The 12,976-nt window shown below is 36.0% G+C and overlaps 1 protein-coding gene across 3 annotated transcripts in view; it reads left to right on the top strand.

Moving 5' to 3' along the window:
• Positions 1 to 12,976, top strand: part of ctdp1 (CTD (carboxy-terminal domain, RNA polymerase II, polypeptide A) phosphatase, subunit 1) — a 58,179-nt gene that overhangs the window by 11,801 nt on the left and 33,402 nt on the right. For all 3 annotated transcript variants that reach the window (XM_067507851.1, XM_067507842.1, XM_067507860.1), the window contains exons 9-11: positions 2,754 to 2,895; positions 3,028 to 3,258; positions 6,041 to 6,194. In XM_067507851.1, coding sequence (XP_067363952.1) covers positions 2,754 to 2,895; positions 3,028 to 3,258; positions 6,041 to 6,194 — 527 coding nt within the window. The remainder of the gene's footprint in view (positions 1 to 2,753; positions 2,896 to 3,027; positions 3,259 to 6,040; positions 6,195 to 12,976) is intronic.

Genomic DNA, 12,976 nt, shown 5'->3' with positions numbered 1-12,976 from the left:
GGAGACTTTTGTTACATGTTACCCTCTTTCTTTTCATATTTCCTGTTTGCTTCATTCCAATTTACTGTTAATATTTACAAAAACACTATATATTTCTTTCAGCAAAATCTATAATAAGAATTTAAGTTTGGCTCTGCAAGGTATGCAAGTCCATTAAGTTGGGGGTTTTGAATAGCTGAAAGTCATTCAGGGATTACATTCTGTTTTTTATATGACCTGCATATATTTTTAGTCTTTATTCTTGTCTAACAAAGGCTGTGTGGTACTGTCTAGTAGCCATGAATTGTAATTAATTAATTATTAAAGTAATGCTTTTCTAATGAAGCTAGAATATAATAAGCATTGCAATGCTTGATTAAATGTCACTCTTACTGACATCATGGAAGATTTGTATTTCTATGTACACATAATTCCGATATAATAATACACCGACATTGCAGTTAATGTATTTCATAGATCAGCCATTCTAACAGTTGTGGTTTACAGTTGTGTCACTGTGCAGACCTTGATTAAATTCCAGATTAACCAGAAACAGAGAATTTTTTTTTCCATGGAAGCATCAGCAATCGGGTGTTAATTTGTATTGTGCCTAAATTACAGCTCTGCTACTGCAGGAAGGCCGTTATCAATGAATTAAAATGGCCCTGAATTACACGCATTACCCACACCATCAAAACCACCAGGTGTCTTTAATGTTGTTGATTGATGTACTTTAAATGGTCATTGCAGAGATAAGGTCAGTTCCAAAACTGTTTCCTTTGACAGTCGAACATAATTACAGCAGGGATCATGTTCTTAGTCTATACCTTCAGAACCAGCTATTGGCAGATGTGGACCTGTATGCTACTTAACTGTCAGCTTGTTTTGAAGTTCTACTGTGCGCTTAATTGCAAAAAAAATTGATTAATGCAGCTTTATAGTTTACATAATGATGCTGTAGTTTCTTGAGATGACTCATTTAATGTAATTAGGCCTACTTGTTCATCAAAACCCAAAAAGGATTGGGTCTTGACATTAGAGAACCATATTAATGCTGGAGGCTGTCTTAGTTTATTTTCCCCCGAATTGAAAGCACCACAAATCAAAAAGCGAGTAGCCAGTATTAGAACCTCTATTATGTGGAGGGTATTTTTTCACGTCTGTGACCAAGATTACCCTGATGTTGTAAATATCTTGATTTGCTTTGAGCATTGATGGGAACTTTTTTAATTGAAGGTGCAATGCCACATACCGTAGGACTTGCCACGTCGGCCCTGCATAGAAATTGCTATTTTGTCTAGAGATGACCAAGAGTGGAGTTTTCTTTTTGAAAACAAGCACAGGAAGTCACACCGTTGCCTTGGGAGCCACCCCCACTGAGAGGAGCACTTTGCAATCACTCACCTTACATACTCACCATACATCAGAATGAGAAAAAGAAATCAAACAAAAATTGTATCAAAGCAACATGGTCACTTAAACTGAAAAGAGTGTGGCTGTAAGGATTGTAGTATTGCTTAGATTGTCACTTTGTTTAAATGTTAAAATATCTCAAAAAGTACCACACTGATTGGCAAGAAACTTTAAATGAAAGCCCATGCTCACCAAGATCCATGTTCTGGTGACCCTTCACGCAGCTTGTACTGTAGGTAAGAGCTACACAGAACACCCCACAGCCCTGGTGAGAGAGGGACACCCAGTGAATCTGCTCTCTTAAATAAAACCGCACTCAGAAAGTTTTCAACAAAATTTTTTCCTTTTAATATTTTATCTAGTGTCAGTGCTCCAGCATTCAAATTAATTATATTATATTATTATTATTATTATTATTATTATTATTATTATTATTATTATTATCATCATCATCTTCCATATGTATTTGGCGCCTAACTAACTTCTAACTAACTACTTTGAGCTAGAAACAACGTCCAAACTTTAAAACATTCAGCTTATAAAGGACATTATTGCTTGTATACAGCTTTTTAATATCTTTTATACAACCCCAATCCCAAAACAGTTGGGATGATGTGTAAAATGTAAATAAAAACAATGCAATGATTTACAAATGTCATCAACCCCATATTTTATTTACTATACAACATAAACAACATTTTGAAACAGACATTTTATCATTTCATAGAAAATATTAGCTCATCCCAAAAAAGTTTAAACATGACGATGTTTACCATTATGTAGCATCCCCTCTTCTTTTAACAAGTGTCTGTAAACTGTCAGGGAAGTTAGAAGACCAGCTTCTAGAGTTTTAGGAGAGGAATGTTTTCCCATTCTTGTCTAACACAGGATTCTAGCTGCTCAACAGTCCCGGGCTTTTCTTGCCAGATATTTCATTTTATAATGTGCCAAATGTTTTCTATTGGTGAATACGTTTGCTTCTGTTCCAACTTTTTTGAGATGTGTTGCTGCTATCAAATTCAAAATGAGCCATTATTAATTATTAATATTTTCCATGAAATGGTAAAATGTCTTTGCTTGGAAAATCCTTTCAGCGCCGAAGCATTCACAGTGCATTTTCTCTTTGGAATTGCTTTATCTAGTTTTAGTTAGTTTTCTAGCAGCCATTCAAGTTCTTTTTTTTGTTCATTTCTATGGGCAAATTATTTTATTTTAGTTTACAAAAATGTTTCAAAGCTATTAGTTTATATGTTTTTGTTTTACTAGATTAAACCCCTGGTGTCCATTTAGTAATAGCATTTGATTGCAAGGTGAAAGCCTGCTCTTATTTTCACCTTTTGTCTTTTTTTCCTGTCTATCAGGCACTGAGAAGGTCCGTCAGGGACAGGGCTGCAAGTACCTAAACGTAGTCAACCCCGACTGGCTGTGGAGCTGTTTGGAGCGCTGGGAGAGGGTAGAGGAGCAGCTTTACCCACTTAAGGATGAATATTCTAAAACACCATGGTAAAGGAAATATCTATTGAACCATGACAGACCTTTTTAAACCTATGTAATTATATTACACATACGCAGACATTAGATGCAATACACCAAAACCTTTCCTGAAAAGAGTTGTCTCTTCTTGTCTGTTTGAAGGAGCAACAGTCCAGCAGCTTGCCCTGACAATCAGAGCTCCCTGCAGAAACCTATTTTTCACCCAGCTCCTATCCACCACAGACCTCCACCTTTAGGCCCTGAAGTTCGGACTTATGACCCTGTCACAGGGAAGCTCATCCGCAGAGGCCCTCAGGTTCAACGGCCACCGCCCTACCTCCAAGTGTCAGGATCCTTGTTGTTCTCTGATCACAGAGAGCAGTCTTGTCTCAGGTATTGTAATAAGTTAATCATATTTTTGTAGTACAATACAGTACTGATGCAGTAATATTAGAGATGCACCAATTGTAAAGATCAATACACCGGCAACACTTAGCGATTGTAGACCAACTTTAATGTTTTATAACCAACTCGTTTTGGCCTACATCCTTCATCAGGGTCTGTTAAAAGCACAGAGAAAATTTAAATAGAATTGTGTGTGGAAAGAAAAATTAAAAACAACCGATCATAAACAGACATATGATAGCCTGTAAGAAATGTTTGAGCACCATCTGAGTGGTTGATGCTGTTTTTAGTTTCACTAGAGAGCACACCATATTTGTTAGACATTGAGGACCCCACATGCATTTCTTTTACCTGCTAAACCAATATCGTATCATTTGTGTCAATTACCAGACACACCCCTTACATCTGTGCTAATTTGAGAGGATGACTGGTTCAAAACCATATACCCATCCACAACTGGAAACATTTCTTACTGGCTATTATATCTGTTTATGAGGTTGCTTTCTTGCTTTGAGATGCACCAATTGTAAAATTCTGTGACAATTCCAAAATTTAAAAAGAATTAGCAAAAAAAAAAACCTTTTATAAAAACTAACCCAACTGTCTGTCAGCTCTACAAATGTTCGATGAGCACAAATTCAGTCATTGAACCTCCAAGTTCAACAAACTATTTAGCTGTTACTCTAAGGTTATTTGTTATGCCACTTTTTAACCTCTGGATTGTACCTTTTGGAGTAATTGTAGATATCTCCATTATCTATGGAGAGCCACAGTACCAGTCATCTCAATTTATAGACAGTATGTCTAACTTTAAAATGATAAATATCTAAAACACGATTAAACTGTAACCTTTCCATCTACATGTGGTCTTCTTAAATCTCTTTTTTGTGAGGCATAGCTCACATCAGCTGATGCTGCTTGTGAATGCACACTGACATTGAGTGTTATTTTTTTTAGTCAGTGTAGCTCTAAACTGCACTTCAATTCTTGTTTAATTGATTGCTCTCCAGGTTTGCTAACATCTTAATTCAGTTCACATTTAATGACAGGAGATATCTAGTGTTGCAATAATTTTTTCCATCGTCACTTTTTACAGTATGTTAAATTTGTGTGTTCAAAAAAGACATGAAAGATCATAACTGTTTGTGTTTTATGAGTGTTTTATCAACAAATGTTGAGTTTGTTGAGATTTGTGACTTTGGCAAAAATCAGTTAACATGATTAATTTATAGTCACACCAAGTGGAAATAAATACGCAGCATCTTCAACTACCAACTAAGTATTAAAAAAAATGCAAACAGTTCTTTTACTTTTTATTTCTAACAGTGGCAAGGGAAACGTGTCAGTTACGTATGTTGTCTGTGCCTCCACTAACCACTGTACAACACAAGCTCATCTTATTACTTGCATGTTGAGTGTCAGATACAAACTCTAAAAGTGTACTACTTAGATAATCATCTCTCCTTTAAATTTACATTTTACATTTACATTTAGTCATTTAGCAGACGCTTTTATCCAAAGCGACTTACAAGTGAGGTACAAGGCAGCAAAAATCTAAGTCAAAATCAAAGCGAAGTCCCATCAGAAAAGTGTTTACATTTCATTAGATGCAAGTGCAAGAAGGAGCAGAAAGGAAGGTTGTTTTTTTTTTTTTTTTTTTTTTTTTTTTTTTAGATGGAGAAGATTTAAGTGCATAGGAAGGTGTGGAAGACTTCTGTTTTCAGCAGTTTTTTGAATAATGGGAGTGAGTTTGCTGAGAGTGCAGAGTTTGGTAGCTCAATCCAACATCTTGGGATTATTATGTAAAAGAGTTTTGCTTGGTGTCTTCTTTGTGGTGCTGGGACCACCAGACGCTGTTCATTGGGAGACCGCAGTGGACGGGAAGGATTGTAGACCAGAATGTGTGAGTTTAGGTACGCAGGAGCTGTTGAGGTGATCACGCTGTAGGCGAGAGACAGTGCTTTGAATCTGATGCGAGCAGCTACAGGAAGCCAGTGTAGAGATCTGAAGAGTGGTGTTGTGACATGAGTTCTTATCATAATATCTTAACATAATAGTTTCTTCATTGTGAAATTTTATTAAATGATAAAATATAGTATACTCATTTGCATTTGTTTTTAAATGCATGTTTTCAGTTTATTTCATTTTGACAACAATAAGCTTCACAGTTCCTCAAACTCAACTGTGTGATCTTCCACTATGGTTTTCACTCATCTGTCAGTCAAAAATGCTAATGAAGAATATGTCCTCTGCTGGCGTGTTTGTCATTGGTAGTGAAGCTGTGACCTGACTGCAAAATGTTTTTATTTGAATTAACCTATGATCGTCAAAAGTATGAAATTGGCCCACTTTATTAATGGATTAGATCCGCTGTGGAGTTTTTTAAAGGAGTTGCATAAACTTGGATTTAATCATCAGAGGAGATAAATTTGTTTAAGCAGCACCAAAAAATAGAAACTTCCTTTTGTTACTGGCATAAGATAAGACATCTAGTGGGCCTTTGATATTATGATCGTTTGTCCACAGTCAATGTTCACTCCTTTTTTAAAAGAAGCAAACCCCCAAATAAGATAACGTGAGCAATATCTTTCACAGATTTATGAGAATTGTAATGTGAATAGGCATTTTAACTAGCCACATTGTGATAAAAAGCTGATATAGTTCTGTATTAATTTTTAATGGTTGCAAATTATGCTTGTATTTAGTTGCCCTTAAAAGTTTATATTAATAGTGTTCTCATGTTTGTTTTTGTGATATTACCATACATCAGGGGAACTTCCAAGACTCCGCAAGATGATGTGCTAGGGTCCAGCCAAGATGATGAGCAGCCGGGACCATCTCGCCGGAAAAGACAGCCAAGCATGTCAGAAACAATGCCACTATACACACTTTGCAAGGAGGACCTGGATAGCATGGACAAAGAGGTAAGTGAGAAGGGAATATTGCTACTGTTTATAAACACATAAAAGATGATTGTCCAGAAAAACCTTAAATCTGTTGAGTCTGATTGTACTGGTGAGTCTGTTTATATGTAGGGCCTTTTTTAATTTTTATGTTTCTTCTCAAGAAACCTGTTCAAGACAGGCAATGGCCAAAACTATGCTTACACTAATAAAGGTACCCAAATACTCTTCGGCAGGCAGGGTGTTGTTTTCCAGGGTTAAATTGTAGCCTCACAAGAGGGCACAAATGCACCAAATACAATATTATGGCTTTGCACTGGAGGTCCAAAGTCTTGATTCCCATTCAAACTAATATCACAATTAACCAAGCTTTGTCCTGGTCAATGGAAACTGTTTTTTGTAAGAACTTAAAGAATTAAGTAGTTTTGAAGCTTTTTCCTGTTGTTTGGACTTTTGTTTCATGCCTGCTTTCCTGTTCATAGCTGTTAAGCACTTACTTACATCCAACAGGAGTATAAACATGTAAAACATTTGAGCGGACAAAAGTAGAATTAAAAACTGATTTAGAACCCTGTTAAGTTCCACAGGAAGGGTATTCCAAAGTTTACAGCCATAAAAACAAATGAAAGTAACCTAACTATATTTCTTATGGGAAACATTAAAATTTAGAGCACTCTGTAAAACCAGAGATCTGTAATCTAATCTATCTGTATTCACAATCAGTTCTGACAAATAAACTAACATTACTTGGAGGCTTTGTCTTTATACGTAGATTCTGTTCTCTGCTTTCTGCAGTGCTGTAATAACAGCAGTCAGAAAACTGGGATATAAAACTGTGCATGTGTATAACAGTGACATTTGAGATAGGACTGTACAGTATAAAGAAGACACAACAAGGCCTTGAAATGTCCTTTGGGAGCAACGTAATCAATATAAAATGTCTGATACAAAATCACCTGGTGAGAATATTCAGTTAGTAAATAGCAACATTTAATTTGACATAGATGTTTAAGTGGTGCACTGTAAAGATTTTCTACTGAGGTTTTATGCCTCTGCAGCAGTGACAGCTGTAGCTATGTCACTGTGGCCCCATAAACTTTAGATTCTTGTGGAGACAATATCAAAGGTGTCTCAAAAATACCTGAAAAGCTTTTCATTACATCTAGCACAAATGTCCACTTATTCTTGTGAATGAACTGATTTGAATGAGTTTGGACAGCCATGCTTTTGAATTTCAATTTCAGTGGTTAGTGGAGGTATAAAACCACAATGTGGCAATTCTACTTTGTTTGATGAGCTAACATTGTATGATGAATCATGCATTTTCTCTAAATTGCCTGTCTGCCAACTATTTTTACACTCAAATTCTTACATATGGTGTCCTGTGTATATTCTGCATTTTATATGAATTGCGAGGTAGACAAAGTGATTACTAATGTCTGAGTGCTCTGCACCCCCTGCTTGGATAATGCTCTGTAATGGAGGTTGAATTCTTTTTCAATGCTTGAGTAGGAGAAAATGGAAAGCAGATCCTTAAGATCTGCCAAGAGCTTCTCAGTGGGTGATTAGTCTGAAGAAAGAGCTTAGTGGGGTCATGTGTCACGTGTAGGCTATTGGCAATTATTTTGTCCCTTTTTTTTTATACAATGGAAACATCATTTGAAGTGACAATGCTTACAACCTAAATGCTTTTTTGAGAAAGTACCTACATTGTGCAGCATTATGAATCAGATTTTTTTATTTAATATATAAGCACCTTCAAGTTGCACTAATTAGTAGTATTATTTTAACAGTGGAAAAAATGTTTTCCTTTTTCTTTATTCAAAATGGGTCATTTGTAGTGACTAGCCTATGGAGTTCTTCTCTGCTTAATGTCACATTTTAGTATCTTCCAGCTCATTTAATTGTGTACTCATTCTTTCTTTTATACTCCCAAAATTCACTGTTCATTCCCACAGCTACATAGTTAATTGTAATTAATAAATTCAATATACAACTTTTCTGTGTACCGGTACCAAGGTCACCCTTGGTGGCTGGGTGGGGACAGACCTGGTGGGGTGGTATTCGAACACACTCCCTTCTGCATCCCAACCAAATGCTCTACCACTGAGCCACCAGGTCCCCTTATTTTTACAGCATGTAGTGCAGAATATTGACAGCATGTGGTAGTAATTCTTATAAAAAGTTATTGGTAGTAATAATCTGTGAAGTGTTAAGACTTACAGTTTTCACTTTTGTGGAATGATCCACATAAATCTTGTTTGTAATGGTAGGGCTCAATTTGTCTTATCATACCCTACAGCAATGTAGTCTTATGATAGACTTTATGAGAGCTAACTGGAAAACAGTCTGAAAAAATTGTGTTTCATTTATTCATCTAGAAATAGTATGTTATGTCATTGGACCACCGAGGCTTTTGTATAATTATGTCTGGTTTGGGGTAGATATGCTAATAATGCTTTTTTCTGTCCGCTTCCTTAGTAAAAGTAGGATGTTTGAAAATCAGGGGCAAGGAATTTGAAAAGTATATTTGTCATTATTATTAGGATAAGTGCAAATGTTAGCACAGTGTTTCTATTAATAAAAAAAACATTTTAGGCACGGTGGCAAGAGAATAACAAAGGTAGTGTGCGCACACAATCCTGCTTAGTTCTTTCTTTTGCAGCACTTTTGGTTGGTAAATTCCATCCAACAGTCAAGTAAAACAAGGTGTTAATAAGATGCATTTTGCATGCAAAAAATTTCTCCTGTGTGTCTCACTGGGGGCCTCATTTAAAGCCCTCTGGGATGTTTCTCTTCTTACTGGCTGTTTTTTTTTTTTTATCACTGATGGCATATAAAACAGAATATTCATACCAATCAAGATCATATCAGTTATAAAAGACAGTGATATTTTCATAAATATTACTCATTAAAAAAATTGAAATATAAAAGGTTCAAAACTATCTTATCAATTACAAGGTGCGTTTAAAGACAGCAACGGATAAATCATATGCCCAACAACCTCTACTTGCACATTATAGCTGTTTCTCATTATTTCTAATTATAAAAAAAGGGAGTGAATTGCATGTCGGCGGGCAGTTTTGACATTTCGCCACATCAGCAAAAATGGCTCTCCTATCTCTTCTAACCTAACCACAAGAAGTTGAAAAGAACCGGACTGGTCGTCAATGTACAAATTCTAGATTTAAAAATGTATTTTTTCATGTCGTGTAGGCATAGCGAGGGGTCTCATTGTCAAGGCGGCCTACCATACCTGTACTATTGAAGGGGAAGCACTGTAGCAATATGTTGTGATTTTCTGAAACGGATAGCTTTGCTTAATTGTTGACCTCACAGTTCATCAGAAAAGCATGACCTAAAGTTATTTGTCATTGAGAAACATTTGTCTCAAGTGGAATTGTCTCCACAAAAAAAGTTCTGTTTAATATTAAACTGATAAAGGGGTAATAAATGGGTTATTTTACAATGCACAGTACAGTAAAATGTTGCCAGAACTATTATAATAAATACCTTGTCTTTAAAAATAAAATAAAAAAGGTTTTTATTAATCAGTATCATGCACTAAAACATAGTCATGGTAGCATTGCCTTAATTTTCAGTCTTATTTAATGCCAAACAAGCACTAATGTAGTATAATCATAGGGGCAGTTTGACATGGTTACTGAGGTGCTCACTGTTCATCCTGACATTGTTCCCTAAACCAGAGCAGCACTTATTGTGGAAATATGGTATTTACAATGGTAGATCAAAAATCCGAGTCCACCACAGGGACTATTTGATTACAGTTTAGCCTTTGGTTGTTTTTATGTCATTGCAACTTTGATTTTGACTAGTTTAGGTAAAGCTTATGTCTTTGTGCATCACATTGATTACATTCTGTCTTTGTATGTCTGCATGACATCAGTGCATGCAACCACAGGCAAACGGAGAAACATTTTCAACTGAACCCTGCTAAAAGCTTCTGTAAGATGGGGTGTTATGTGTTTAAGTTACACATAAGCAATGTGTAAATTTATACCACAATTTTTTTGAGGTTAAAGGAATGATGTCAATAATTTGTCGTTGACGTAAAGGCATGATTGTTTAAAACAAAGAATGTTGAGTCATGTGGTAAACAGTTTCTCTGGATACAGCAAAGCAAAAGTACAATAATCACATTCTAGTTAATGCACCAAAATGTGTATGAAATTAAATTCTTATGCCTTTTCAGTGCTGATGCTTTTTCAAAGTATAAATACATTCTCATCCAACATATTTAACACTGTAGAAATGTAAAGACCTTGTCTCAAAGAAAGGGTCTTTGCAGATATACTGTATTTTAAATGTCATCTTGCTCAGACTGCCACAGCTAAAGGGCAACCTGTGACATTCTTAAACACTCTAGATTTTCAGGACAAAGGCAAAGAACCAGTCTTAATTGGCTGGAGCAAGGTACACCTCTAAGTCAGGTAGACAGCCTTACATTTAAATGTCATCAATGGTTACATGGTGTCAGTTTCCCTGTAGCAGCATGTTTAGAGTTTCCCAGCAAAGAATCCAAGCAGCCTGCCAACTGGATGTCCTTCAGTCATCTTTAGTCAGTAACATCTTAATGCCCTGTGTGGACTATTTATTTCCCAGTTTCAACATTTGACATGTCTTTTTGCAATTTCTTTAATCAAAATAATTTCACATGATTTCAAAATTATGCATTGCCTTTCTACTTTATCTATATGTTTGTACAACTTTCCTTTTTTTTGTACCTTCTGGTCTACTGTACATTTTGCCATTAGCTACACATAATAATTTCTGGCATTTTGAATCCTAGGCAACTGCTTATGTTATTTATGCCACAGGCTGCTCTGCTGTCTCTCTCCTGTTCTTAGCCAGTCTGGTCCACCCCACCACTGAATAACAAACCAAAACTGTTGACCCAGAAAGACCATCTGACTGATGCAGACTAGGATTACAGCCAATTTGATTAGGAGAGCTATCAAAAATACATGGAGAAATATAAGGAGTCATTACCATGTAAAATATAGCTCATTGCATCTTGAATAATACTTTTGCTCTTTTATAAATTGAACCATGCTAGATCAACAGGTCAAATGTCTAGTTAAATGCCATCCCTATTCTATTAAAGGATGACCTCAAATGATGTATTATGATTCCAATAACTTGCATAAAAGATAACATTGCCAGGCAATTGTGTTATGTTTTGGGCAGTAGCTCCTTTAATGATAGATTAGGGGCTACTGTGGCCCAGGAAGGTAGAGCGGTCGTACACCAGTCCCGCAGATTTTTGTTCGATCTCCAGCTCGTCTGGTCACAATTGGGGCGACTGTGGCGCAGGAAGGTAGAGCGGTTGTCCACCAATCTCACAGTTGTTGGTTCAATCCCCGGCTCCTCCAGTCACATGTCGAAGTGTCCTTGAGCAAGACACTGAACCCCAACTTAGTTGCTCCCGGGCAGTAGCTCAGCTGCATAGCAGCTCCCCCATTGGTGTATGAATGTGTGTGTGAATGTGAGTGTGAATGGGTAAATAAGAAGCAGTGTAAAGTGCTTTGAGTGCCAATAGGTAGAAAAGCGCTATATAAGTGCAGAACATTTACCATTTAAGTGTCCTTGAGCAAGACACTGAACCCCAACTTAGTTGTTCCCGGTGAGTGTTGGCCAGCTGCATAGCAGTTCCCCCATCAGTATGTGAGTGTGTGTGTGTGTGTGTGTGTGTGTGATTGTGAGTGCGAATGGGTGAATAAGAAGCAGTGTAAAGAGCTTTTAGTGCCAATAGGTAAAAAGCGCTATACAAGTGCAGACCATTTTAGATTTCTCTCTCTTCTCTCGCTCTATCATTTACACAACCACAAGTATTCAGAGATGTGTAGAAAAAAGTCTGTAAGCTTATTAGTAGGGTTTGGCAATACAAATACATAAATACTATTTGCACAGCTATTGATAAATGTGTAGTATTTCACATCTATGTCCAGACTTAACATTTTTTACATATTTTAGTTACAAAGTTTTTACATAGATAATATCATATATTATATGACATTATCACTAAAAACATCTACCATATCTGTCTGATTCTATGTTTACAAAATATTTCTTTGTCCTTGAGGTTATTTTTAGCTTGTATTTGTGTCATAGTATACACTGACAAATACAGTACTCTTATTTGTCATGTTGTCACAAATGTGTTAGCTTTTATTAATTAAAAGTATGTATCCACCAGAAACATAACAAGATTGCTTCCTCTTTCTGACCACTTGATCAGTGCAACGCCAGTATTCTAATATCTCCTGTTTTAGCTTAGAGAAATGAAAGAAAGGGATAAATAATTAGATATATTACTACGAACATAAAAGCATAAAGCAGCAATGACTAATAATGTGAACACACACAAATTTAAAAGGTGGGGAATATAAACATTATTGTTAATTATTTTTATATGGCCATTGTTTCTACAAAAGTATTTTCAAGCTCCACTTTAAGACTCATTGGTATTAATTGGACAGAATATAACATCAAAGCATTGTCTCATATCATGTGTAGAGCTCATTTAATCATTCTGTTATGTGACTAAGAGAATTGTTGTTCAATATTCATTACTTAAGTCTATACTCCCTAATTCCCTATACAGCATCCAGTCAATACTAGAGTTTAAAGAAGATAGTGGCTGGGCACCTGAAGTTTTTATTGTTAAGCTGAAGTCACTTTTCACATGGGGCATTTAAACATGATTTAGGAACTAAAACACAAGTTAACAGAGTTAAATGTCATTGTAAAATTGACTGAATTTGAATTCCAGAGGTATTAAC

Source organism: Channa argus, chromosome 1 (genome assembly GCF_033026475.1).
Source record: "Channa argus isolate prfri chromosome 1, Channa argus male v1.0, whole genome shotgun sequence".
Lineage (NCBI taxonomy): Eukaryota > Metazoa > Chordata > Actinopteri > Anabantiformes > Channidae > Channa > Channa argus.
The sequence above is the reverse complement of the archived record's forward strand: the minus strand, read 5'-3'. Positions and strand labels throughout refer to the sequence as shown.